Source organism: Pseudophryne corroboree (genome assembly GCF_028390025.1).
Source record: "Pseudophryne corroboree isolate aPseCor3 chromosome 3 unlocalized genomic scaffold, aPseCor3.hap2 SUPER_3_unloc_6, whole genome shotgun sequence".
NCBI classification, from domain to species: domain Eukaryota; kingdom Metazoa; phylum Chordata; class Amphibia; order Anura; family Myobatrachidae; genus Pseudophryne; species Pseudophryne corroboree.
The window spans coordinates 1,765,291-1,793,102 of NW_026967552.1; the positions used below are offsets into that span (position 1 = coordinate 1,765,291).

The following is a 27,812-nucleotide window of genomic DNA, read 5'->3' on the forward strand; positions in this document are numbered from 1 at the left end:
AAAAAGTTGCACTTTTACACTTTCGATGTCATTCGTGATTAATCTCCCTCCAAATCGGGAGAAATACGAATTTTAGTAAATATACCCCATGGTCTCTATTCGTGATAAAGTCATTGATTTAGAAGACAGGTCTCTGAGAAATAATATCAGAATAATGGGCGTTCCGGATTCTGCTACAAATGCTGAGCTTTATGATAATGCCACGGTTCTCTTTTCAGAAACTTCCACTGAAGGCTTCTGCCACTTCTGACCTTCTTATTGATAGGATCCATAGACTCCCAAAACAGGCCCCTATCCAAGCACCAAGGGACACTCTGCTCAGGGTCTACTTTTTTCATATTAAAGAACGCATTCTACAGGCTGCTTCGTCTTCCTCATCCACAGCTGACGCTGGCCAAAAGGCGTCTATTCCACCCAAGGAAATGTACAATACAAATTCGAAACGACACCTTCGCAGTGATATCTTCAACCAAGTATGACCCTGCTATTCTAAAAAAATAGGATTTTAATACCTATCGGTAAATCCTTTTCTCGTAGTCCGTAGGGGATACTGGGATGGTCTTAGCACCATGGGGTATAGATGGGGTCCATTGGAGCCTGGCACTTTAAAACTTCTTCAGAGTGTGCTGGCTCCTCCCTTCTATGCCCCTCCTGTAGACTTACTCTAGGAAAACGGTGCCTGAGGAGACGGACATACTTTGAAAGGAGGAAAAGAGACAAGAAAGTGGTGAGAGGGTTGTAGAAGAAAGCTATATACATAAAATGCAGTCTTGTGGCCTGGCAGCCATTCAGGTCTGACGTGTCATTCTGTGGCTCCTGCTACTTAGTGGATTCACTCTCTCCTGGTCCCCCAAGTCACGCTCCAACCCCCCTCGTTCGAACCCCCCTCCTCTCTACCGACTAATGGATGGTGTCCGCGGAGCCGGGAGAGGCTCTAGGCCTCTCTGTGGGTTGCGGCCTGCTCCCCTTTTACGGCCCGGGACCTATAGTTTCCGGATCCGCCCAGCGGACGTGCCGCAGGATTCAGCCAGCCCTCCTGATCCCACCTGTGACTTGGTGACGTCCAGCCCAACTCCCACTGTGCCTCCCATGGACGGAGCCCTCTTCTCACCCTGAGATCCCGCTGATCGCTCGTCCTCCCAGCTTGAGCGCACTTCCGCCATCTTGTGACTGGTGGCTCCCTCCTCTCTGAAGACTACCGGCGCTGCTCCCCAGGCCGCGCAGACACAGAGCGGCGGCTCCACGCAACGGAGGACCCGGCACTCCACCTGCCTTCTGCTGCCTGTCGAGGGGTTCAACTGTGGACCAGAGGACCCGCTGGCGGGAGGTAAGACCCGCAGGCGTGCGGTGGTGACTGTCAGACGCCCCAGGTGCTCCATTTGCACTGATCCCCGGCCTGTGGTTCACGCTGCAGTGGTTCTCCCGGACGCCGGCGAGTGACCGCGGCATGTACTATTTTCACACCCCCACCGGCAGCCCTCACCGTCAAGGGGCATCAATAGGAGATTGCCTATGCCTGCTCTCCACTAACTCATGGCCCTCACTCGACATTTGCTGCCCAGTCCTGACATCCATCATTCCAGTCCTCACCCCCCCCTCATACCTCACTACTTCCCTAACCCACACTGCTTATAAGGAGCGGACCTCCAGAATCAGAGGGCACCGTAGTCTCTGTGGATTGCGACCCACCCACCCCCTGGAAGCAAACATCTTAACTTAATCTACCTGGGGGCTCACAGTCTACATCAGGCAATATTGGAAACCACCGCTTTCTGCGGACCCCCCGCAGTGGTGACTGAAGGCGTGCGGCAGCCCTCCCCGTTCTACTATATACTGCCCTGGTGTGAGACTGGACCCCCCAATTGTTGGTGGCCATCTCGCCCATGTTGGTTGCTGCCTTTACCCATCTGCGATCTGTATTGGCCAACTGCACATTGCCCATCAAGGCTCCCGTGGTTCACGGCCTGTCTTGACTGCCCTGCGGGGAGTGGTTCCCCACAAGGGGATGCTGGAGTGCCTCGTAACTCCCCACAATGCAAAACTGCCTCCATGCCCCGTTGATTGCACCATAACTCAGCCCACCAGTGGTTCTCTCTCTGGCTGTCTGGTTACTTCACTGTAGTCTCCCTCTCCAAAGCTCTATTTATTCACCTGTCTATGCTTCAACCTATTTGCCGAGGTGCAACCATGTCTAAGTCCACCGAGACTACGAGAAAACATGCAGGAACGGATTTCTCTCAACACTTCACTAAAAACGATAAGAGCGACAAACATTCCTTGCCTTCAGGCCCCCCTTCTCCTAGTCTATCCTCATCAGACAGATGATCCATCCCCCTCACCTGCTCTATCGACCAAAGAGGATATCTTAGCCCTGAAATTGCTTATAGTGGACTTTAAAGAATCACTAGAGTCCAAATTAGATTGAGCGGTCACCTCAATTAGATCGGATATCTCATCTCTATCCTCTAGGACCTCCAAATTAGAATCCAGACAGGACATTCTCCAAAAGGATCACATTGAAACGGTCAGGGATGTCGACCACCTCAGCCAGGAAATATCGGAGCTGCATACAAAAAACGAAGACCTGGAAAATCGTGAAAGTAGAAATAATTTCCGAATCCGCAATGTTCCTGAGTCTATTCTCCCAGCGGCTCTCGAGTCATATCTACTGTGAAGATACGGGGTTCTTCTAATCACTCAGACACAGAGCCGATGAAACCAAAGTGATGGTTTATTTCTCACCGCACACAGTAGTAGATAATTCACAGAAAGCAGAAGTAAATATAGCCCAGAAACAGTATACAGGTAGCAGTCCAGATAGTAAGTCCCAGTAGAGGATTTAGGTCCACAGCAATTCCGTGCAGAAGTTCCAGATAAACAAGTCCATACGGCAGAACTATCACTGAGTCCACACAGCAGTGATAGCAGATTAGTCCTTGCAGTAGTAAGTACATATAACTCCACACAGCACTGTTGATGCGTTCCACAAGGTACCCTGGCAGAGAATCACCCCTTAGCCAGAGTCCTGCGACTAACATGCGGAGCTGACCTGCGCAACCTCTTTTAAAACCTTCCAAATTCCCATCATGCCGCGCTCACCTGGGGAGGAGACGCAGGTTCCTGATTGGTGGGACCCCACCTCAGGTATTTCCCTACTCCCTCCCACAGCTGGCCTTCCCCTGCTGACCACATGCTGGGTCAGGCTCCGTGATGTCTGTGAGAGACCAGGATGGAACAGAAGACAGTAAACAGAAGGAACAATGACAGGGGAATTGGTTTAAATCCTGATTGTCCCCTGTGGAGGAGAAGCTTCAAAGAGACATTACCTGGTCCTCAAATGTATTTCCTGTGTGACCATATAAGGATCACAGGATGGACTCAATAGGCATAACAATGATAACCTGTAATAACCTCATACACAGACTGGCATCCTCCTACAATAACATACATGACAGCACTAGGTGCCAGGTCACAGCCAACCTGTATTTACATGGGTAAGATTATAGTACAGAATATATAGGCTAATGGATGAACACACACATGGGGTAATAGGGACACAAGCCAGAGAGACATGGGAACAGAAGGAATAAAAAGTACATTAAACGCTATAAAGATTGAAATGCCATAAATACAGTTTTACCCTCTGTCTCATATCTTTACATCTACAAAGGTTGTTCTCCACACTTGTGCCAAGTATAGGCCCTCGGGAGTTACCCTTGGAAAGGGCTCACAGGGCTCTCCGGCCTAGACCTCGTGAAGGCGATCCCCCTAGGGATGTTATCCTGCGCTTTCTCAGCTTCAAGAATAAAGAACTGGTTCTTCTCCCGATGCGGGGCAAACCGCATATCATGTTCGAGGACTCCAAGTTGCCGTTCTTTCAAGATATGGCCCCCTCAACAATCCTTAAACGGAGAGAACTTAAGGATTTAACATTCGCGCTCCGCACACGTGGGATCCGATACCACTGGGGTTTTCCCTTTAAGCTGCTGATCGACTACAACTGCAAAACAATCGTCATCAAGGATCCGAGAAAAGGAGGGGACTTTCTGTCACACTTGGAGGACTCCGACCCCCCACCTGGGCCGATCTCTAGTTCTCGGTCTGATTGAATACTTCCACACCTGTGATCCTGCGACCACTTATCTCGTTATCTTGTTCCAGTTACTGCACCGATTGTTTTTTCTGTTTTAGACTATCATTCTGGTTATTACTGAATGCCTTCTGTTAATTATCTGCCCCTTATCTCCCTCATAACACTTCACTATTTTCGTTACTCATATACCCGAGGCTAAGTTTATCTTACTGTCCCTATTCCCTCGGTTCTTAATGTCGCCCAATTGTTATTGATGGATAACCTATAATCATGTTTATATGCCAGGATGTTTGGTTAGGATTCTTCAGTAACTTTGTTGCTTAGGTTGTTGTAATACGGTCAATGCTACAACTACCTCTAGGTTCTGCACTTTCTCTCTTTTACTCTAACACATGTTTTCCACACACTGGCTCTTCACCCTCATAGCCATAAAGTTTATTCCTCATAGACCACCACTGGAGGGACTTGTTCCCCCACTATTTCTGCCTACCACACAAGTTCATCCTGTTGATTTCTAATCTTTAGCCTCACCTTCCCGCCCTCTCCCTTCTGTTGAGGGAGTACGATTGACACCCGGAACTCCCCCACTTCGGATCCATTGATCCTACTCTCTGTTCCTTCTCACTGGTTGTAAGGAACTCCTGCACAGACCCTTCCCCTCACCTGATACTCTCTCATAGTATCTGCCTCCTCCTTCTTCTTTCTTCCTTCCTCCTTCTTTCTTCCTTCCTCCTATGTTGGATCGGGGCCCGTACTTCGTTTTCTTTCTCTCCCCTTTCCCTTTTTTCCCCCTCTGCCTTTCTTCCTCTCTCTTCCTCTCCTCCTCTCTGCCCCTCATGTTTCTTCCAGACTCCTCCTCTTAAACACCCTTCAAAATGCCCCATATCTTAAGCTCTCTGAATGCCAAGGGACTCAATACCCCTCAGAAACGTTAATCCCTGTTTCGCTCTCTCCAGACTCTTAAAGCGGGAAGTGTTTACTCATTTCAAATCTCAGCTACACCCGACCCTATCATCTAGACGCTATCCAATGACTTTTTATTCTTCAAGCCAATCGAAACACAACGGGGTGGCCATCTTGACTCATTCAAAACTCCCATTTACACTACACTCACTTCACACGGACACCGACGGCCGCTATATTATTTTGACGGGCATACTGGGACATTTGGAATGCACGATTGCCATTGTTTATGCCCCCAACACTGGGCAACCCTCTTTCTTCAACTCTTTTTTAGAAGAATTGTTGAAAGTCAGAAAAGGTTATTTATTACTAGGGGGACTTTAACAACGTTCCAGACGCCTACCTAGATAAATCTTCTGGCCCGTCCCACCCACTGAGCGATTCTTCATCGCGTTCCTTAAATAAACATGAGTCACAATCCAGTAACTAGACACCATTTTCTGTCAGTTACGTGCCTCCTGAGATTGGCTCAGCGTTCCAGGGCCGAGGGTTCAGCTTGCTAGGTGGTGTATTGTTTACATTACCTTGTCTGTTGTTCTACAGCGCTGGCTCAGCAGCCTTCTCATTGATGTCACTTACTACCAGTATGGTGTTCTCAGTCCCGCCGCGGCCAGCGCCGCCGCGCGCATGATCTTTTGACATTGGAGCCGAAGGTGACGTTCTCTCTGCACTGCGGCTGCCATCCCTATGCCGCTGTGTGTGTGAAAGAGTGTGGAGCCTTCTGTTACCGCATCCTTCGCCACCATTGTAGCTTGGCACATGGTACTTTTCCCCTTCAAACTCTGTCATGGGCGCAGCCATGTTGGATGTATTCACATGTTACTCTTTCCACCAATCTGCTGTGCTGCTGGAGACTGGGGTAATTGTCAACCAATGCCTGCTTCCAAGCAGGTATAAATATCCTGTCCCAGCAACCAGGAAGCTGTCAGTCCTTCATTTGTCATTCCGGTGATTCCAGTCTCTCCTCTGCTGTGAATGTTCCAGTCTTCAGTTCACCAGAGACCAGCACCATTTTAACACCTTGCGGTGCAGCCTGACTTCCCTGCCTTCCACCAGCAGCTTCCAGCAGTGCCTGGTTTATATTTCCTATCAGGACTTTGCTACTAATACCATTCGTTACATCACATATCATTTCAGTGCTACATCTGTGATCCCCAGCATCCACAAGCACTCCCAGCTAAGTTCCTCGGTCACCGGTCTCATCTGGCAACAGACTTGCAATGGGAGGGAAAGAAGGCTCTTGTGTGGGCGCACTCTTGTACAAGGAAAATATATTTTTCAGTAATGTATATTACACAAGAGCCATCTTTCCCTCCCATTGCAAGTCTGTGTACTTTCTGGCTCTGGGCGCACCACCAACTAGGACAGCATATAATAGGAGAAAATTGTGAATATTTCTCTCCTTCCCACTAACAAGGGTAACTCACTGTCCAATTTTGGTTCCTTCTCTATAAACGTTATTACATCTAATGTGACCTGTGCCCGATCGCCCTGTGTCTTCTCATCTGGCAAGACTCAGAGACTCTCAAGAACGGTCTTATACCTTCTACAAATAACCACTGTCTTAAAAGTTATTTCCAGTTGTCGTGGTCACGCCTTCCGGCTTTGGTGATCCAGCTGCTCTGCATGTCCAGGAGTTTCATCTCACCTCCTAAGTTCAGCTATCCGTCAGCCCCTACAACTGAGACTTTCCACCACCAGTGCCAGCCCTCAGTTGTGACAACATGTCCGCGAATCTGGCCTCTTTGATATCTGGCTAACCCTTAACCCGACAGCTAAAGACTACACCTTCTTCTCGATCCCGCACCAATCATACTCCCGAATCGATCTCTTTTTCTGCGGCACGTTAGTCTCTAAACACATAATGGATTCCTCTATTGTCACCAACCCCTGGTCTGACCATTCTATCATCAGAGCCACCTTTGACATTCTCGACACCCCGACAACCCGCCCCAATTGGCGATTGAATGAGACACTCTTGAAAATCCCTAAGTTTCAAGACAAAATGAATCAAGCCATTGCTGACTATTTTTCCTTGAATATTACTGACTCCTCCTGTACCCCATTGGTCTGTGAAGCTCACAAGGCCGGTATCAGAGGCCACATTATCAGCTACGTGTCACATAGGAACAGGGAACACTAGCAGAAAATATCGTCCCTTTCAGACGAGATACACATACTAAAATCCCTACACAAGCAAAGGCCCTCATGCTCTCTCTACACACAACTCACATCTGCCAGGGCAGCTCTGAACACCTTGCTGGCCGTAAAAACTGAGTGCTTACTCCGCTGGCTAAGACAAAAATTCTACAAAAAAAGCAATAAAGCTGATACGCTATTGGCTAGCAGACTGAGAGCCCGGAAGGCACACACTGCCATTCTGGCCATTAGGAACTACAGAGGCTACCTCCAGTACAATCCAGCGTCTATTAATTCTCTTTTCAAGACTTACTACGAGCGGCTTTACAATTTACCTGTCCCCTCACCTTCTTTAACGCAGACTCATTCAACGATCCCCGACTATTTAACGTCCTCTGACCTACCTTGCATCGACTCAAATACCTCTTCGGACCTCGATAAACCTATTGCCCCTGAGGAAATCGACCTTGCTATCAAATCTCAGAAGCCGTCCAAAGCCCCAGGCCCAGATGGCTTCCCGATGTCCTACAAAACTTTTCAGTCCGCGCTACTTCCTCACCTCACAACAGTATTTAATCTTATACTAGACGGGTCCCCCTTCCACTTCCACACAACCAAGGCTGTTATTACAGTGATCCTAAAACCTGATAAAGACTCCCAGCTTATCTCTAACTTCCGGCCTATGTCACTTCTGATCTCTGACTTGAAAATCTTCACTAAAGTGTTGGCCAATAGACTCAACCCTAATCTCCCCTCACTCATACACCCCGACCACTCGCTTAAATATCTTGGGGTTTCCATCACTAAATCCTACAGTTCCCTCTACCGAGCTAACTATCCCCCGCTAATAGCTTCTATTTCTAAGGATATCCACCAATGGGAATCCTACTTACTCTCTTGGGTCGGATGTATCAACGCAATAAAAATTAACGCCCTTCCCAAACTCCTAGACGCTTCCAATCTCGATCCCTCACCAGACTCTTGCTACCCTCCAATCTTCCATATGTAAATGTATTTGGAATCATAAAAAACCCAGAATACGGTGAGATATTCTAGTTAAACATTCTCGGAATGGCGGTCTAAGACTCCCCATCCTCCAGCGATATTACGATGCAACTAGGTTGAGCCAAATGATCGCCTGGCATGCTCCACAACACACTAAACGGTGGGTTGATTTGGAAAGTGATCTCCTGGGAATCCCGTCAGTCTCATATAGATTTGACACTTAGCAATTGGCAGAATTTGAACAAAAAACTAAAACTATCCACCCATCCTTCCCCTTTGACCCCCATCTGGTATAACTCAGCATTTCCTCCGGGGCTCTCCCACCAAATGGCCCGCCCTTGGCTTTCTGCAGGCGTCACCAGAATTCACCACTTCACAGGGACACACGCCATTAGATCATTTTCTGATTTACAAAACACATATAATCTTCCCAACTCTCTGTTTTACCAATATCTTCAAATCCGTCACTTTATTTCTTCTCTTCGTCTACCATTTCCATTGCCGGTTCCCTCCCCTCTTGAGAGATTCTGCATATATAACTCAACTGATAGGGGCGCTATTTCTCTTCTCTACAAATCCATCCTCATCCCTGACTATCTCCCTCTTGAACTGCACGGAGGGGTGTAGCGCAATTCGTTCCGCAATCTCACAATGCTCAATCAGTGTAGCAATTCGCAAAAACTCATACAAAATATATACGAGATGGTACTTGGTACCTGATCGGCTACACAGAATTTATCCGGATACCTCCGACCTTTGCTGGAGGAACTGTGGCCATGTGGGCACCTTTTACCACATCTGGTGGACCTGCCTGGTAATCGCTAAGTATAGGGCGATGGTCCGCATGCTATCGTCTTAACTAATTGATTTGCCCACACCTCTCTCACCCGCTAACCTTATTCTCTGCACTCCGCCCGACGCTATTTCTAAGGATTCGAAAAGAGTGATCCTCTTCATCTCTTGCGCAGCTAAATATCAAATAGCGCGTAATTGGAAGAGCCCCGGAGCGCCCAATTGTCAGGCACTAATTAACAGAATTTGGTTCGTCGCAAACATGGAATATATTACTAGCCTCCAACACAACACAATACAAAAATTCCACTCCACCTGGCTCCCTTGGTACCGATATCATGACCACCCCCTTCCTGGATTGTACTAAAAACGAATTCCAATCTACAACTTTTTCCCCTCCCCCTCTTTTTTTTCCCTTCCCTTCCTCTCTTCTTCTTTCCATCTCTCATTTCCTCCACACTTAATGGACCCCCAATCCAGGGGAGGACCTCTTCTTTATCTTCTTCCTCTTTCTCCACCTCTTGATTTCTCTCTCTAGTTCTCCTCTTCCCATCAGCTTGACCTTCCTACATTTCCACATGTCTATCGCTTCTACCTCAGCTCGTAACTTTGCAAGCTCGAGCTTCTTCCCGAAGCTATGTCTCTCTTTTCTCTAAAACTGTCCTAATATTCCCACTCACAATATCCAGATGTAACATTATTGTGATATTTAGTCTTATCCCTCTACTGTCTTTTTCACTTTTTTTCTGAGAAATGTGTTATGTATGTACTAATATTGGCTTCCTAGCCACAGGTATACTGATTGTGTCACCGTTATTTCACCATTCGCTGTTCCGTATGATTCTCCCTTTCAATTTTTTTTTACATGATTGAAAAAAAAAAAAAGTGTTGAGAGAACAAACCAGCACACAACATAACAAGAGGATAGCAACACGAACCACAACTTGAAAATAGGGACAGCAAAAGCAGACCCAAACTACAACACATAAGAACAACGCTTGCTGGAAAATATGAAAGCACAGAGGCGGGCGCCCAGTATCCCCTATGGACGAGAAAAGGATTTACCGGTAGTTATTAAAATCCTATTTTCTCTAATGTCCAAGGGGATACTGTGATGATCTTAGTACTATGGGGATGTTCCAAAACTCCAAACCGGGTGGGAGAGTGCTGAGACCCCATCAAAACTGATCGACCAAACTTAAGGCCCTCAGTAGCCAAGGTGTTAAACCTTTAAAACTTTACAGCATGTTCAAACCCAACCAAGTAGCTGCCCAGCATAACTGCAAAGCTGAGACACCCCGGGCAGCCACCTAGGAAGAACCCACTGACCGTGTGCAGTGGGCCTGAACAGACCTTGGCAGTGGCAAAGCCGCCAAAGAGTGAGCCTGTTGGATTGTAAGCCTGCTCCAACATGCAATAGACTGCTTCAAAGCAGGACAACCAATCTTTGAAGATTTATAGAGAACAAAAAGTGAGTCTGATTTTCTGAGACGAGCTGGCCTCTTGACATAAATCTCCAAAGCTCGAACCACGTCCAAGGACATTGGTGTAACAGACGTGCCAGTGATAACCAGAACCACCATCGGCCAATTGATATGAAATGCTGACACCACCTTAGGCAAGAATGTCTAGCGAGTTTTAAGCACCGCTCTATCCTCATGAAACACCAGAGAAGGACTCTTACAGGATAAGGCCCCTAATTCCAAAACACACTTCACTGAGGCCAAGGCCAACAACATGATAGCCTGCCATGTCAAATACTCCATGTCCACCTTGTGGAAAGGTTCAATGAAACTGATTGGAGAAAGGCCAGAACCAAATTGAGAACGCATGGCGCTGTGGGAGGCACAAGGGGTGGTCGAATATGAAGGACACCTGTCAAGAACATCTGGACCACTGGGAGAACAGCCAATTGTTCCCTGGAAGAAAAAGACATGGCTGAGATTTGAACTTTTATGGAGCCTAAACGTAGGCCCACATCCACAACAGCCTGCAGGAAGTGCAAGAAATGTCCCAGATGAAAATCCACAGCAGAATGCTGTTGACCCTCACACCAAGAGAAAATTCTTCCATATGCGATGGTAATGTTTCGATGTGTCCATCTGGCCGGCTTTCAGCATAGTCGAGATAACCTTGTCCGGAATTTCTTTACGGGCCAATGAGTAATAAGGCTAGAATGTCTACATACCAGGCCCTGCTGGGCCAGTCTCGGGCAATCAGAATTGTCTGAACCCTGTCCCTTTAAGTCCTTTGAGAACTTTTGGAATTAGAGGAACTGGAGGGAACAAGTACACCAACCGGTAAATCCACGGTGTCGCCAGAGCGTCCACTGCTACGGCCTGTGGATCCCTCCTCCAAGAAAAGTAACGCAGAAGCTTCTTAGTGAGCTGAGAAACCAACAAGTCGATTTGCGGGTAGCCCCAGCGATGAAATATCTGCTGAAACACCTGCGGGTAGAGACCCCATTCCCCCAGGTGCAGATCATGTCTACTGAGGAAGTCTGCTCCCCAATTGTCTACTCCCGGAATTAATATGGCGGAAATGGCCTTGGGATTCCGCTCCACCCAGAGGAGTATCTGTGACACCTCCCTCATTGTAGCTCTGCTGTTTGGACCTCCTTGTTGGTTTATGTACGCCACAGTTGGTGGGTTTTCCGACCATACCTGTATGGCCTGATACAGAAGGATATAAAAGAGGTCAGCAGGTCATTGTAAATCGCCCTGAGTTCCAAAACATTTATCAGAAGGGAAGCCTCTTGATCAGACCACCTTCACTGGAACCGAGCCCCTAGGTTTACTTCGCCCCAACCATGGAGGCTTGCATCCGTTGTCAACAGAATCCAATGTTGAATTCCGAAGTGTCAACCCTCCAGGAGGGAGATCAGCAACCACCATAAAAGGGAAATCCTGGAGTTTGGTGAAAGGCACATCATCTGGCGCATGTGCAGATGTGACCCAGACCATTTGTCCAGCAGATCCAGCTGGAATGGTCATGCATGAAATTTTCTGTACCGAATTGCTTTGTAGGAGACCATCATCTTTCCCAGTAAGCGTATGCAAAGATGTACCGAGATTTTCTTCAGCTTCAAAATGGAACGTACCATTGTCTGAATTATCTTTGCCTTGTCCATAGGAAGGAACACATTCTGAGACACCGTGTCCAGTATCATTACCAGGAACTGAAGCCTCTGCGTAGGTTCTAGGTGGGATTTCTGCAGAATGAAAACCCACCCATGATCCGTGAGTAGTTGTGTTGGAAGGCTGATCTTTTCCATCAACTGTGCTCTGAATATAGCCATTATGAGGAGATCGTCCAAGTATGGAACGATGTTCACTTCCTGCTTGCGGAGTTGTAGCAACATCTCTGCCATCACCCCTGATAACACCATCAGTGCCGATGAGAGACCAAAAGGCAAGGCCTGAACCTGGTAGTGACTGTCCTGCAGTGCAAACTTGAGGTAAGCCTGAAGAAACGGTCATATTGGGATGTGAAGATACGCATCCTTAATATCCAGAGAAACCAGGAATTCCCCTTCTTCCATGTCACGCTTGGCCTAAGTTGGGGATCGGATGACTGATAATTGACAGAGGGAGCAGCTATCGGCAAAGGAAGGACACAAGGTGGCTGAATGTAGTTCTTATTCATGGATTGAAGACTTAGGCCCGAAGATGTAGAGGGGTAGGCAATGAGGACAATGACCAAGAATGATACACTGAAGAAAGAGGAATTCAGTTTTAATGGAACCACAATCATACACAACGACTAGGAGAGACGTCTGAGTGAATTTTGAAAGACGAAAGGTTAGTGATTTCGTAAACGATGCTGAAGGACACTGAATGAAGAGATGACTTGTGATTTGTAAATAATGCTGAAGAACATGGAGTGAAGAGATGACTTGTGATTTTTAAACAATGCTGAAGAGAGGATCGCTGTGAGCACCATCAGCAAACAGAGACCCTCTACCAGATAGAGGGCCCAGTGGTTAAACCACAAGAGCAGGTGGACTGGGAGCAAAGGACTGCAATAACAGAACTGACCACCAGGCGGACACAACAGAACCAGGCTACCAGGGGTTAACCTGGGAGCGCAGGGCACCTTACAGCAGCAAGTAACTTGAAGTACTGGCAACATAGTTAAGCATCAACCCCTTTTTATAAGGGAAGCCTGTACCTGATTGGCTGGACGCGAACTGGGATACATATTGTCTTAGATTGGTCTGCAACATGGTGGATCCCTGCACAGAGGACACATATGGAACCAGCACAGAGCCACAACCTCTGGCCTCAGCCTCCCAGATGCAGCACTCCAGCAACAGGACACTTGGTAACAGATACCTCCGGCTGCCATGCTCCCCTCCCCAGGACCCGGCCTCCAGACACCTGTCAGCCGCACTGGAGGACCTCGCTGCTGTAGCTCCTATCCATCGCAGCGACACCAGCCAGCTAACAGGAAGCTAAGAGGAAGGCCGCAGGGACCAGAACTGGTGGTAAGACTCCGGATGCTGACAGTACCCCCCTTTTTAGGGTGGTCTCCGAACACCCACGCTGCTTAGTGGGATTCTTGGCATGAAAGCCAAAACTCAATCTTGGAGCATGAACATCCCCTGCAGCCACCCAAGATCTTTCCTCCGGACCATATCCTCTCAAATCTATGAGATACTGGAGACGACCATACCTCTTGCGGAAGTCAAGAAACTTATGAACCTCGAATTCCTCATTTTGAGCAGCTTGAACCTTGGGAGGTTAAGGGAAAGCTGCCCAAAAATGATTTAGTACAGGGGGCTTTAGCAGAGAAATGTGAAAGGCATTGGGAATTTTCAAATAGGGAGGCAGTTTCACCTTGTAAGAAACAGGATTCAACACTCTTTTAATAGGATACGGACGATGAATCTTGGAGCAAGCTTTTTGGTAGAAACTTTAAGTCTGAGGTTTCTGGTGGATATCCAAACACAATCTCCCACTTTGAGACTAGGAACAGCCCTACGTTTCTGATCAGCATAGGTCTTTTATTTCTGGGAAGTCTTAAGTAGCGCCTTATGAATTTGTCTCCAAATCTTCGTGAACTGACGAAAAGCGGATTCAGCAGCAGGAACCTCAAGAGGTGGGAGAGGAAGGAACTCGTGGATGAAAACTATAGTTAATTGAGAAAGGAGTGGATTTGGTAGAAGAACTATATAGGTTATTGTATGCAAACTCAGGAAATGGGAGGAAATCCATCCAGTCTTCTTGAGCAGGGGACATGAACATCCGTAAGAAAGTTTCCAGATCTTGGTTGACTCTTTCAGTCTCTCCGTCAGTCTGGGGATGGTAGGCTGTAGAGAAGTTCAACTTGATTTCTAGGACAGAGCTGAGAGCTTTCCAGAACTTGGCGACGAATTGAGGACCCTGATCAGAAACTAGTTCCTGTGGAAGGCCATGCAAATGAAAATTCTATGAGAAAAACAATTTGGATAGCTGAGGAGCAAAGGGAAGACCGGTGAGGGGTATGAAGTAAGCCATCTTCGAAAAGCATTCCACAATGACCCAAATGGTGTTGTGCCCTCTGGAGACTGGCAAATCGGTTATGAAATCCATAGAGATGTGAGTCCAAGGCTTTTGAGGTGGTGGAAGTGGATGAATAAGACCCGAGGGAGATGTTCGTGAACTTTTATGTTGAACACACTTGGAACAGGCTGCTACAAATTCAAAGACATCCATTTTAAGATGAGGCCACCAGAAGAATTGCTGAATGAACTTGAGAGTCTTAAGACTACCGGCATGACCCATGAAAGATGAAGAATGAGCCCACGTAAGCAATTTCCTGCAAAATTTTTATGCTACAAAAGTTCTCCCCGGAGGAGGTAGAGGAACAGTAGGACTTGAAGCAAATGAAGCCAGATTCAGAATAAATTGTTTCTCAGTGGAGTTGAGTGAATCATCCATTTGAAAAGAATGAGAAAGTGCATCTGCTCTTCGATTTAAGGTTCCTGGGCGGTTAAAGAGTTTGAAGGAGAACCGAGAGAAGAAGAGAGCCCACCTGGCTTGCCATGGGTTTAAACAACGAGTTTAAGCAATGGGTTTAAGCCATCATGGAAGGACTTGGAGGAGAAGACGGAATGGGAGAAGATTCTGATTGATCAGGACTGGGGCTCAATGTTAGTTGATTAGGAAGAAGAAAAGGTCTCAAGTCAGTTTGAGTGGTTTCCTGTTGAGGACGAGGTTTAGCTTTCTTATGAGATCATTTTCGAGTTCTGCCCATTCTTCAGCATAACATTACGGAGATTAGAGAACAAGGTCAGGAGGCCAGTAGCGACATAGCAGAAGTATTGAAGTGTGGAAATAGGGAGACATCAGTGAGCATAGACCCCCAGTGGCCATCGGTTACAGAAACATCGTGAGGTCAGTTGTTTATGGGTAATAGCAAGAAGATGCCATCCTTGAGCAGTAAAGTAATTTATAGGAGTCAGAAACTGGAGCTTGCTACTGTCCTGGACACATGGACTGTTACGCCATAGCTATACTGATGCCCCAAGAGCTCTAATTGGATCTTGCTGGGATTGAGGGGAGCAGGAGGCGAAAAAACCCCAGCAGCTGTCAAACAGTATGGAGGATGTAGTCAGCACAGTCTGCCACTAGAAGGAGTTGACAGAGCAGGAGTGGGAGCCAGGCAATAATAATAATAAAAGCAGTTCAGACCAATTACTGCCCAGGTAGGGCCGCAGTGGCAGAAGTCCTTGCAGGAAATCACTGAGGCTGTAGTGAAGGGCACTAATCATGGGCTGGCAGTGTCTGTAGCTCCCAGAGAAGCGTCTGGTTTCAGGAGGGCATGTGGCTATATTGCCAGTTTTCAAGATGGCCACTTCTGGCAGGGAAGCCCAAATCAGAAAAAAAAATGGTCGGCTATGGCGGGTGAACCAGGTCAGTAATAAGACAGGAGAGGAGAGGGTAATAGGATGCAGTGGCACAGGGTAGCGTATCTGGCTGCATAGGAATCCCACGTGTATGTCCTCTACATTTCACAGCTCCGCTAGATTCCTCCATAGCACCATGGGTTAGGAGGAGAGGTGGAGATGCTGGAACACTGCTTGAGTGATGACAGGCAAGCACTCTGTGTATTACCCGTTGCCACGAGTCTAGGCTTCAACAGCCGGAAAGTAGAAGGCAGGCTGTGGGCGGGTGAGCTAACTAACCTGACGCGTCTCTGCTGAGACCACCAATCCCGCATCAGATGCCGGGAGAGCAGCTCCACTCCATGTCTCCAGCAGCGGTTACAGATGATTCCCAGTCAACCTCTCCACATGACTCCTACAGCACGGCTAGGCACAAGAGTGGACAGGGCGCACAGCCCTCAGTGAGTAGCAGTGCTACCTCGTTGAGGTCCGGTCCGCGGTGGGATCACTGCACAACTTCAGTCCGCAGCTTCAGATCCGGGTGTAGGCCGCAACCTGCAAAAGCCAAATGAATGGCTCCCCGGCTCTGCAACCTTCACACCAGGGTGTCAAAACACAAAGAGGGACAAGAAGGGCCCGAAAGAGCCCGTAGGACAGCTGTAAATGGCAGAAAGGACCTATACAAGCAGGAGTTCCTTTATCTTGCTTCCTGCTGCCTTTCCAGTCAGGCCACACACCCCGTGACATAATTTATTGATGTTGAAAACAAAAGTAATGTAGATTTTCACACCAATCTAAGACTTGCGAATCTACTTTGGGAGCCACCTCCCTTTTTTTTAAACAGTCCCCAGCTGGACGAGGATAATTGGAATTCCATTTCTTGGAATTCTAACTTCCTACTGGGCGTAAACCCAAAATTTCCATCAGCTGTTTTGGGATGTTTAAACACAGTTGCCTTAGTTTTTATAGTTTTTCACACAGGCTCTGCTGCCTCTTCTAAGGATAGAATGGCTTACATAGAACTAATAAGCTCAGGTATGTCCACTGAGCTGAGACCTTCCGAAGTGCAATGAGTCCTCATCCCCCAATGAATCCTCATCTAAAACATGTGTAGACTGTGAAGATGTTGTATCATGTCTATGTGATTTACTTACCACCAGCCTTTCAGCCTGCTTTTTTGAGAGGCTGACAATTCCCTAGGTGTATAAACCTCAGACTGAATGTTGCATGTAAGGGTTAATAGCGAAACCTATCACTGGTATAGGAGCTGGTATAAACTGCTTAGCTACATTGGATAATGTCTGTGCAAAGTAGCCCATGAAGGTTCACCACAACCTGTGCCTGCCTCACTGTACACGTTGGTAAGAGTTGTCGCGACCCGGTCGGGAGTTGTTGGAGCGACTCTAAGGTGCGTATAAGATGCTTTATAGAAAGATCACAAAAAAAAAAAAATAGTAATACTATAAAATAAAATAAGAAAACTAATGGCTGCTAAAAAAAACAGCAGCCCTCTGACCATGGTCCGGCTCCTGCTGCACCAAACAAAAAACTGATTTGCCTGAGCCAGGAAGCGGGGATATATGGACAGGCCCGTTGCATGCTGGGAGGCCGAATGCTTTGACCGTTTTTTGCAAATCTGCTGTCACGTCATCATATCCCAATGTTATCCTGTGGATAATCTGTGGACCCTGCCAGAGAAAGATATATATATTTAAGAGGATAGAATTTGATCGGTGTTGTTACACTGTTTTGTTGGCAGGTTACTTGATACTTTTGTCCTCATTGGTTACTATAGGTCACGTGGACAAGGTTCTCTCCATGTCCCTGGACGTAGCGTGTTGGATGACGTCACTTTGGTGCGCTGGAGTGTGCGAAAGATAGCAACATGGACAGTTCCACCGGGTATATTAGGAGAGTGGTTGTATGTCTCTTGTGTTCTGCACCCTGATGAAAATGCCGCGAATAGAGCATTGAAACGTTGGTACACTAAACCTGCCTGGTCTATTTATTCTGAGTGCCGCCTTGTATGGATTCTACATTACGTTGCACCAACTGATGCAGCCTGGTTTGGAGGGCACCGGCTATTGATTCTTTAATATTTTCTTCAGGTTTCTTTTTCAGATGGAACCATGGGTCGTGCACGTGATGCAACTGGCAAAAGGGAGCAACTGGTTTTGGTCGAGACCAGCATTTGTTTGTTGGTGATCCCTTGTAGACAGTGAGTAGTATCCATCTACAGTGGAAGAAGCATGGACACCAAGAATCTCAGCGGGGGAATAGTGGGCGAAGTAGATCATGACAAATCGGGACCACAGGCATTTAGGACCCCTAGCAACCACCAATCATTCCAAATGCATCAGGAACTGCACCAACAGTACAATGCCGGACCCAGCCAAGCAGTCCCACAGTCCCAGATCTGGTGAATTGGAGGGCCACGTGAGATGTGGTGGCATGTCAGACTGGTGCTCTTAAAACCAATCCAAGCCTTTCGGCCACTGTTCCGCCGCTGAGAGCAAACCTAAAGTTTAACACTAATGTGATAGCTGTTTTTATGGTAATTATTTTGAGCAATAGAGTAAGACCTGCAGTATAGTGGGGTTCCTTGTCGGGGGCTGCAGGCTTAAATTCACTGAGCAATACATGAACTAAAACTCCACTGTTTATTATTGTTAGTTAATAGAGTGAGTGCAAGACACATTTATGTATGTAGTAAGGCTACTGGGAGACCTTAGATTGAGCAATATTGGATCTGACCATTACATTCCCTAAAGTCATAACCTCAGAACTGCACAGAGCAGGAACTATTATTCACAAGTAATTAGGAATGTGTTCATCATGAACAAGTCCACAATTACCGTCTGAAGGTTACACAATTATTTCAAGTCTACACAATTGATATTTGAGGATAAAGCCTTTAACAGAAAACACCCCTGAAGAAGTCACTATTGACAAAACGCGTTGGGTGACACGCAATTTGGATTTAGAGTGAATTGGAGTGGATAAGAACAAGCCCGCCCATGCAAGGGTGACAACAAGTGCAAAACGTTGTCTTATGATTATACAGATATGTACTAGTGATAAGATTTTACTCTGTTTTACTTGAAGTTCTAGATTCAAATTTCATTTTATACAAATTGCATTTGGTGAGCTCAGGTCTACTGTATAGCAGGAAATATTTCATACCTGCATCATCTAACAAAATGCATATAAATTAGGCAATCCACAAAAAACAATACTAATTATATTATATACATACATACACATTTATATATAATCACTAATAATAAACTTCTGCTTGCTACTTTTAATAACATTATAGTCTTGTGTGTAATAACTCTCCATGTGATATTTGTCATGGGTAGCCTTGTGTTAGAAACACCCAACTGAGAACAGGGCTGATGGCGGAGGAGGGTGTAGAATAAGAGATTGCTGTAGTGACTGAGCAATGAGAATATGTGACTTCTGTAATAAGTGTTTATTACTCACCTGTGCTGATATCTGTAGGGATCTCCTCCTCCTTACACTGCTGATCACCCCTAACATACGTCTCTTCTTCTCCCTCTATATCTTCTAGCTTTATATCAGTCACATACGTCTCTTCTTCTCCCTCTATATCTTCTGCTTTTATATCAGTCACATACGTCTCTTCTTCTCCCTCTATATCTTCTGCTTTTATATCAGTCACATACGTCTCGTCTTCTCCCTCTATATCTTCTGCCTTTATATCAGTCACATACGTCTCTTCTTCTCCCTCTGTATCTTCTGCCTTTATATCAGTCACATACGTCTCTTCTTCTCCCTCTATATCTTCTGTCTTTATATCAGTCATATATGTCTCTTCCTCTCCCTTTATATCTTCTGTTTTAATATTAGGCAGACTTTGTACCTAAAAAACAAAAAATAAGAATTTACTCACCGGTAATTCTATTTCTCGTAGTCCGTAGTGGATGCTGGGTACTCCGTAAGGACCATGGGGTATAGACGGGCTCCGCAGGAGACTGGCTACTCTTAAAAAAAAGATTAGGTACTATGTCTGGTGTGCACTGGCTCCTCCCTCTATGTCCCTCCTCCAGACCTCAGTTAGGGAAACTGTGCCCGGAAGAGCTGACATTACTAGGAAAGGATTTGGAATCCAGGGTAAGACTCATACCAGCCACACCAATCACACCGTACAACTTGTGATAACTATACCCAGTTAACAGTATGAAACAATAATGAGCCTCAGTAACAGATGGCTCAAAACAATAACCCTTTAGTTATGCAATAACTATATACATGTATTGCAGAGAGTCCGCACTTGGGACGGGCTCCCAGCATCCACTACGGACTACGAGAAATAGAATTACCGGTGAGTAAATTCTTAATTTCTCTGATGTCCTAGTGGATGCTGGGTACTCCGTAAGGACCATGGGGATTATACCAAAGCTCCCAAACGGCGGGAGAGTGCGGATGACTCTGCAGCACCGAATGAGCAAACACAAGGTCCTCCTCAGCCAGGGTATCAAACTAGTAGAATTTTGCAAACGTGTTTGAATCCGACCAAGTAGCAGCTCGGCAAAGTTGTAAAGCCGAGACCCCTCGGGCAGCCGCCCAAGAAGAGCCCACCTTCCTTGTGGAATGGGCTTTTACAGATTTAGGATGCGGCAGTCCAGCCGCGGTATGTGCAAGTTGAATTGTATTACAGATCCAGCGAGCAATAGTCTGCTTCAAAGCAGGAGCACCCAGCTTGTTGGGTGCACGCAGGATAAACAGCGACTCAGTCTTTCTGACTCTAGCTGTCCTGGGAACATAGATTTTCAGGGCCCTGACTACGTCCAGTAACTTGGAATCCTCCAAGTCCTTAGTAGCCGCAGGCACTACAATAGGTTGGTTCAAGTGAAAAGCTGGGACCACCTTAGGGAGAAACTGGGGACGAGTCCTCAATTCTGCCCTATCCATATGGAAAATCAGATAAGGGCTTTTACATGACAAAGCCGCCAATTCTGATACACGCCTGGCCGAAGCCAAGGCCAACAGCATGGCCACCCTCCACGTGAGATATTTTAACTCCACGGTCTTAAGTGGCTCAAACCAATGTGATTTTAGGAAATCCAACACCACGTTGAGATCCCAAGGTGCCACTGGAGGCACAAAAGGAGGCTGAATATGCAGCACTCCCTTAACAAACGTCTGAACTTCAGGCAGTGAAGCCAGTTCTTTCTGAAAGAAAATAGACAGGGCTGCAATCTGGACTTTTATGGATCCCAATTTTAGGCCCATAGTCACTCCTGCCTGTAGGAAGTGCAGAAATCGACCCAGCTGGAATTCTTCCATTGGGGCCCTCCTGGCCTCACACCAAGCATCATATTTTCGCCATATGCGATGATAATGTTTTGCTGTCACATCCTTCCTAGCTTTTATCAGCGTAGGAATGACTTCATCTGGAATGCACTTCTCCGCTAGGATCCGGCGTTCAACCGCCATGCCGTCAAACGCAGCCGCGGTAAGTCTTGGAACAGACAGGGCCCCTGCTGTATCAGGTCCTGTCTGAGGGGCAGAGGCCATGGGTCCTCTGAGATCATTTCTTGTAGTTCTGGGTACCAAGTTCTTTTTGGCCAATCCGGAACGATGAGTATTGTCCTTACTCTTCTCTTTCTTACTATCCTAAGTACCTTGGGTATGAGAGGAAGAGGAGGGAACACATAAACCGACTGGTACACCCACGGTGTCACCAGAGCGTCCCCACAGCTATCGCCTTAGGGTCCATTGACCTGGTGCAATATCTTTTTAGCTTTTTGTTGATGCGGGATGCCATCATGTCCACCTGTGGTCGTTCCCACCGGTGTACAATCAGCTTGAAGACTTCTGGATGAAGTCCCCACTCTCCCGGGTGGAGGTTGTGTCTGCTGAGGAAGTCTGCTTCCCAGTTGTCCACTCCCGGAATGAACACTGCTGACAGTGCTATCACGTGATTCTCCACCCATCAAAGAATCCTTGTGGCTTCTGCCATTGCCATCCTGCTTCTTGTGCCGCCCTGTCGATTTACATGGGCGACTGCCGTGATGTTGTCTGACTTAATCAGCACCGTTTGGTTTTGAAGCAGGGATTCTGCTTGACTTAGGGCATTGTAAATGGCCCGTAGTTCCAGAATATTTATGTGTAGGGAAGTTTCCTGACTCGACCATTGTCCTTGGAAGTTTCTTCCCTGAGTGACTGCCCCCCAACCTCGGAGGCTTGCATCCGTGGTCACCAGGACCCAGTCCTGTATGCCGAATCTGCGGCCTTCGAGAAGATGAGCACACTGCAGCCACCACAGCAGAGACACTCTGGCCCTCGGGGACAGGGTGAGCAACCGATGCATCTGAAGATGCGATCCGGACCACTTGTCCAATAGATCCCACTGGAACATCCTCGCATGGAACCTGCCGAAGGGAATCGCTTCGTAAGAAGCTACCATCTTTCCCAGGAATCGCGTGCAGTGACGCACCGACACCTGTTTTGGTTTCAGGAGGTCCCTGACCAGAGATGATCATTCCTGGGCCTTCTCCTCCGGGACAAACACCTTCTTCTGTTCTGTGTCTAGAATCATACCCAGGAACAGCAGACGCGTCGCAGGAATCAGCTGCGACTTTGGGATATTCAGAATCCAGCCGTGCTTGTGCAGCACTTCCTGAGATAGTGCTACGCTGACTAGCAACTGCTCCTTGGACCTCGCCTTTATCAGGAGATTGTCCAAGTACGGGATAATTATAACTCCCTTCTTTCGAAGGAGTATCATCATTTCGGCCATTACCTTGGTAAATACCCTCGGTGCCGTGGACAGACCAAACGGCAACGTCTGGAATTGGTAATGACAGTCCTGTACCACAAACCTGAGGTACTCCTGGTGAGGTGGGTAAATGGGGACATGCAGGTATGCATCCTTGATGTCCAATGACACCATAAAATCCCCCTCTTCCAGGCTTGCAATAACCGCCCTGAGCGATTCCATCTTGAACTTGAACTTCCTTATATAAGTGTTCAAGGATTTTAAATTTAGGATGGGTCTCACCGAACCGTCTGGTTTCGGTACCACAAACATTGTGGAATAGTAATCCCGCCCCTGTTGAAGGGGGGGGGGTACCTTGATTATCACCTGCTGGAGGTACAGCTTGTGAATAGCGTCCAGTACTACCTCCCTTTCTTTGGGAGCAGCCGGGAAAGCAAATTTGAGGTAACGGCGAGGGGGAGTGAACTCGAACTCCAGCTTGTATCCCTGAGATACCACTTGCAGAACCCAGGGATCCACCTGTGAGCGAACCCACTGGTCGTTGAAGTTACGGAGACGCGCCCTCACCGCACCTGGCTCCGCCTGTGGAGCACCAGCGTCATGCGGTGGACTTAGAGGAAGCGGGGGAGGATTTTTGTTCCTGGGAACTGGCTGTCTGGTGCAGCTTTTTCCCTCTTCCCCTGCCTCTGGGAAAAAAGGAAGCGCCTCTGACCCGCTTGCCTTTTTGTGTCCGAAAGGACTGTACCTGATAATACGGTGCTTTCGTAGGCTGTGAGGGAACCTGAGGTAAAAATGTCGACTTCCCAGCTGTCGCTGTGGATACTAGGTCCGAGAGACCATCCCCAAACAATTCCTCACGCCTTTTAGAATCAGCATCACCTGTCCACTGCCGAGTCCATAATACTCTTCTGGCAGAAATGGACATTGCATTAACTCTAGATGCCAGACTGCAAATATCCCTCTATGCATCTCTCATATATAAGACTACGTCTTTAAGATGCTCTATGGTTAGCAAAATAGTATCCCTGTCTAGGGTATCAATATTATCTGACAGGGTATCGGACCAAGCTGCTGCAGCACTACACATCCATGCTGAAGCAATTGCAGGTCTCAGTATAGTACCTGAGTGTGTATATACAGACTTCAGGATAGCCTCCTGCTTTCTATCAGCAGGCTCCTTTAAGGCGGCCGTATCCTGAGTACCACAAACCTGAGGTACTCCTGGTGAGGTGGGTAAATGGGGACATGCAGGTATGCATCCTTGATGTCCAATGACACCATAAAATCCCCCTCTTCCAGGCTTGCAATAACCGCCCTGAGCGATTCCATCTTGAACTTGAACTTCCTTATATAAGTGTTCAAGGATTTTAAATTTAGGATGGGTCTCACCGAACCGTCTGGTTTCGGTACCACAAACATTGTGGAATAGTAATCCCGCCCCTGTTGAAGGGGGGGGGGTACCTTGATTATCACCTGCTGGAGGTACAGCTTGTGAATAGCGTCCAGTACTACCTCCCTTTCTTTGGGAGCAGCCGGGAAAGCAAATTTGAGGTAACGGCGAGGGGGAGTGAACTCGAACTCCAGCTTGTATCCCTGAGATACCACTTGCAGAACCCAGGGATCCACCTGTGAGCGAACCCACTGGTCGCTGAAGTTACGGAGACGCGCCCTCACCGCACCTGGCTCCGCCTGTGGAGCACCAGCGTCATGCGGTGGACTTAGAGGAAGCGGGGGAGGATTTTTGTTCCTGGGAACTGGCTGTCTGGTGCAGCTTTTTCCCTCTTCCCCTGCCTCTGGGAAAAAAGGAAGCGCCTCTGACCCGCTTGCCTTTTTGTGTCCGAAAGGACTGTACCTGATAATACGGTGCTTTCGTAGGCTGTGAGGGAACCTGAGGTAAAAATGTCGACTTCCCAGCTGTCGCTGTGGATACTAGGTCCGAGAGACCATCCCCAAACAATTCCTCACGCCTTTTAGAATCAGCATCACCTGTCCACTGCCGAGTCCATAATACTCTTCTGGCAGAAATGGACATTGCATTAACTCTAGATGCCAGACTGCAAATATCCCTCTATGCATCTCTCATATATAAGACTACGTCTTTAAGATGCTCTATGGTTAGCAAAATAGTATCCCTGTCTAGGGTATCAATATTATCTGACAGGGTATCGGACCAAGCTGCTGCAGCACTACACATCCATGCTGAAGCAATTGCAGGTCTCAGTATAGTACCTGAGTGTGTATATACAGACTTCAGGATAGCCTCCTGCTTTCTATCAGCAGGCTCCTTTAAGGCGGCCGTATCCTGAGACGGCAGTGCCACCTTTTTTGACAAGCGTGTGAGCACCTTATCCACCCTAGGGGGTGTCTCCCAACGTAGCCTGTCCTCTGGCGGGAAAGGGTATGCCATCAGTAACTTTTTAGAAATCACTAGTTTCTTATCGGGGGAACCCCACGCTTCTTCACATACTTCATTCAACTCATCTGATGGGGGAAAAACCACTGGTTGCTTTTTCTCCCCAAACATAATACCCTTTTTAGTGGTACCTGGGTTAATGTCAGAAATGTGCAACACATTTTTCATTGCCGTAATCATGCAATGGATGGCCCTTGTGGATTGTACATTAGTCTCGTCCTCGTCGACACTGGAGTCAGACTCCGTGTCGACATCTGTGTCTGCCATCTGAGGTAGCGGGCGTTTTTGAGACCCTGATGGCCTTTGAGACGCCTGTGCAGGCACGGGCTGAGAAGCTGTATTGTCATCGAACCTTTTATGCAAGGAGTTGACACTGTCGGTTAATACCTTCCACATATCCACCCACTCTGGTGTCGACCCCGCAGGGGGTGACATCACACTTATCGGCACCTGTTCCACCTCCACATAAGTTTCCTCATCAAACATGTCGACACAGCCGTACCGACACACCGCACACACACAGGGAATGCTGAGGACAGTACCCCACCAAGTCCTTTGGGGAGACAGAGAGAGAGTATGCCAGCACACACCACAGCGCTATATAATGCAGGGATGCACACTATACAGAGTGATTTTTCCCCTATAGCCGCTTATATACACAGTTCTGCGCCTAAATTTATGTGCCCCCCCACTCTTTTTTACCCTAGACGTCTGGAACTGCAGGGGAGAGTCTGGGGAGCATCCTTCCAGCGAAGTTGTGAAGAGAAAATGGCGCCGGTGTGCGGAGAAGCCCCGCCCCTTCATCGGCTGGCTTCTCCCGCGTTTTTTATGTATAATGGCGGGGGTTAATGCACATATACAGCTTATTAAAACTGTATTATGTGCGGTTTGCCATGTAAGGTACTCTAATTGCTGCCCAGGGCGCGCCCCCCCCCAGCGCCCTGCACCCATCAGTGACCGGAGTGTGTGGTGTGCAGAGGGAGCAATGGCGCACAGCTGCAGCGCTGTGCGCTACCTTAATGAAGACTGGAGTCTTCAGCCGCCGATTTTCAACTTCGCATTCTGTCTTCTGGCTCTGCAAGGGGGACGGCGGCGCGGCTCCGGGACCGGACGACCGAGGCTGGGCCTGTGTTTGATCCCTCTGGAGCTAATGGTGTCCAGTAGCCTAAGAAGCTCAAGCTAGCTGCAAGCAGGTAGGTTCGCTTCTCTCCCTTCAGTCCCTCGTAGCAGTGAGTCTGTTGCCAGCAGATCTCACTGAAAATAAAAAACCTAACAAATACTTTATTTTCTAGGAAGCTCAGGAGAGCCCCTAGTGTGCATCCAGCTCTGGCCGGGCACAGATACTAACTGAGGTCTGGAGGAGGGGCATAGAGGGAGGAGCAAGTGCACACCAGATAGTACCTAATCTTTCTTTTAAGAGTGCCCAGTCTCCTGCGGAGCCCGTCTATACCCCATGGTCATTACGGAGTACCCAGCATCCACTAGGACGTCAGAGAAAACACTATAATGACATTTGCATACAGTCAGATTAAACTGAGGTGAAACCGTATAATATCAGTGTATAAGACACACAGCTCCTCTACAGATCATATAGTGACAGTCACTTTGGTTTATTTGGGAGAACCTAAATCCCACCTACCTGATCCTCCTGTGGGATCCTGTGATTCTCCTCTGTACAATCCTGGGAATACAGAGGACGGGGACATCTCTCTGGGGTATCTCTGTTACTGGGCCCATCTGTAGGAGACACACAGTGACTGAGTACAGTGTATATATGTGATTATCAGGTGATGTGTGTATATAGGGGCCCCCATACCTGCTCTCCCCTGTACAATACATGACAGTCTCCTCTTAGCCAGTGATGTGAGGGGCCAGTGATTCTCCATCATCACATCCTTGTACAGACCCCTGTGTTCCTCTATATACTCCCCCTCCTGCATGGAGACATAGACAGTGACATCCTGACACCTTATAGGAACCTGACACAGACAGTGATACAGTCATCACCCAGACACATCCCCCGGTGTTACTGTATAATGTCTCATTCCCATCAATCACCTCTCCAGTCATCACACAGACACATTCCCTGGTGTTACTGTATAATGCCCCATTCCCAGCAGTCACCTCTCCAGTCATCACCCACACAAGTTCCCTGGTGTTACTGTATAATGTCCCATTCCCAGCAGTCACCTCTCCAGTCATCACCCAGACACATCCCCCGGTGTTACTGTATAATGTCCCATTCCCAGCAGTCACCTCTCCAGTCATCACCCAGACACGTCCCCTCGTGTTACTGTATAATGCCCCATTCCCAGCAGTCACCTCTCCAGTCATCACCCAGACACGTTCCCTGGTGTTACTGTATAATGCCCCATTCCCAGCAGTCACCTCTCCAGTCATCACCCACACAAGTTCCCTGGTGTTACTGTATAATGTCCCATTCCCAGCAGTCACCTCTCCAGTCATCACCCAGACACATTCCCTGGTGTTACTGTATAATGCCCCATTCCCAGCAGTCACCTCTCCAGTCATCACCCAGACACATCCCCTCGTGTTACTGTATAATGCCCCATTCCCAGCAGTCACCTCTCCAGTCATCACCCAGACACGTTCCCTGGTGTTACTGTATAATGTACCATTCCCAGCAGTCACCTCTCCAGTCATAACCCAAACACGTCCCATGGTGTTACTGTATAATGTACCATTCCCAGCAGTCACCTCTCCAGTCATCACCCAGACACATTCCCTGGTGTTACTGTATAATGTCCCATTCCCAGCAGTCACATCTCCA

The 27,812-nt window shown here is 47.7% G+C and overlaps 2 protein-coding genes across 2 annotated transcripts in view; one reads left to right on the plus strand and one right to left on the minus strand.

Annotated features, from left to right (window-relative positions):
• LOC134984503 (zinc finger protein 585A-like) overlaps positions 1 to 27,812 on the plus strand; it is a 593,603-nt gene that overhangs the window by 188,659 nt on the left and 377,132 nt on the right. The gene's annotated exons all lie outside the window — the stretch shown is intronic.
• The window catches only part of LOC134984506 (zinc finger protein 271-like), a 185,336-nt gene that overhangs the window by 138,959 nt on the left and 18,565 nt on the right, over positions 1 to 27,812 (minus strand). Inside the window, exons 3-5 of the mRNA XM_063950076.1 lie at positions 26,838 to 26,955; positions 26,661 to 26,758; positions 19,347 to 19,746 (exon numbers count right to left, since the gene is read on the minus strand). Coding sequence (XP_063806146.1) covers positions 19,347 to 19,746; positions 26,661 to 26,758; positions 26,838 to 26,955 — 616 coding nt within the window. The remainder of the gene's footprint in view (positions 1 to 19,346; positions 19,747 to 26,660; positions 26,759 to 26,837; positions 26,956 to 27,812) is intronic.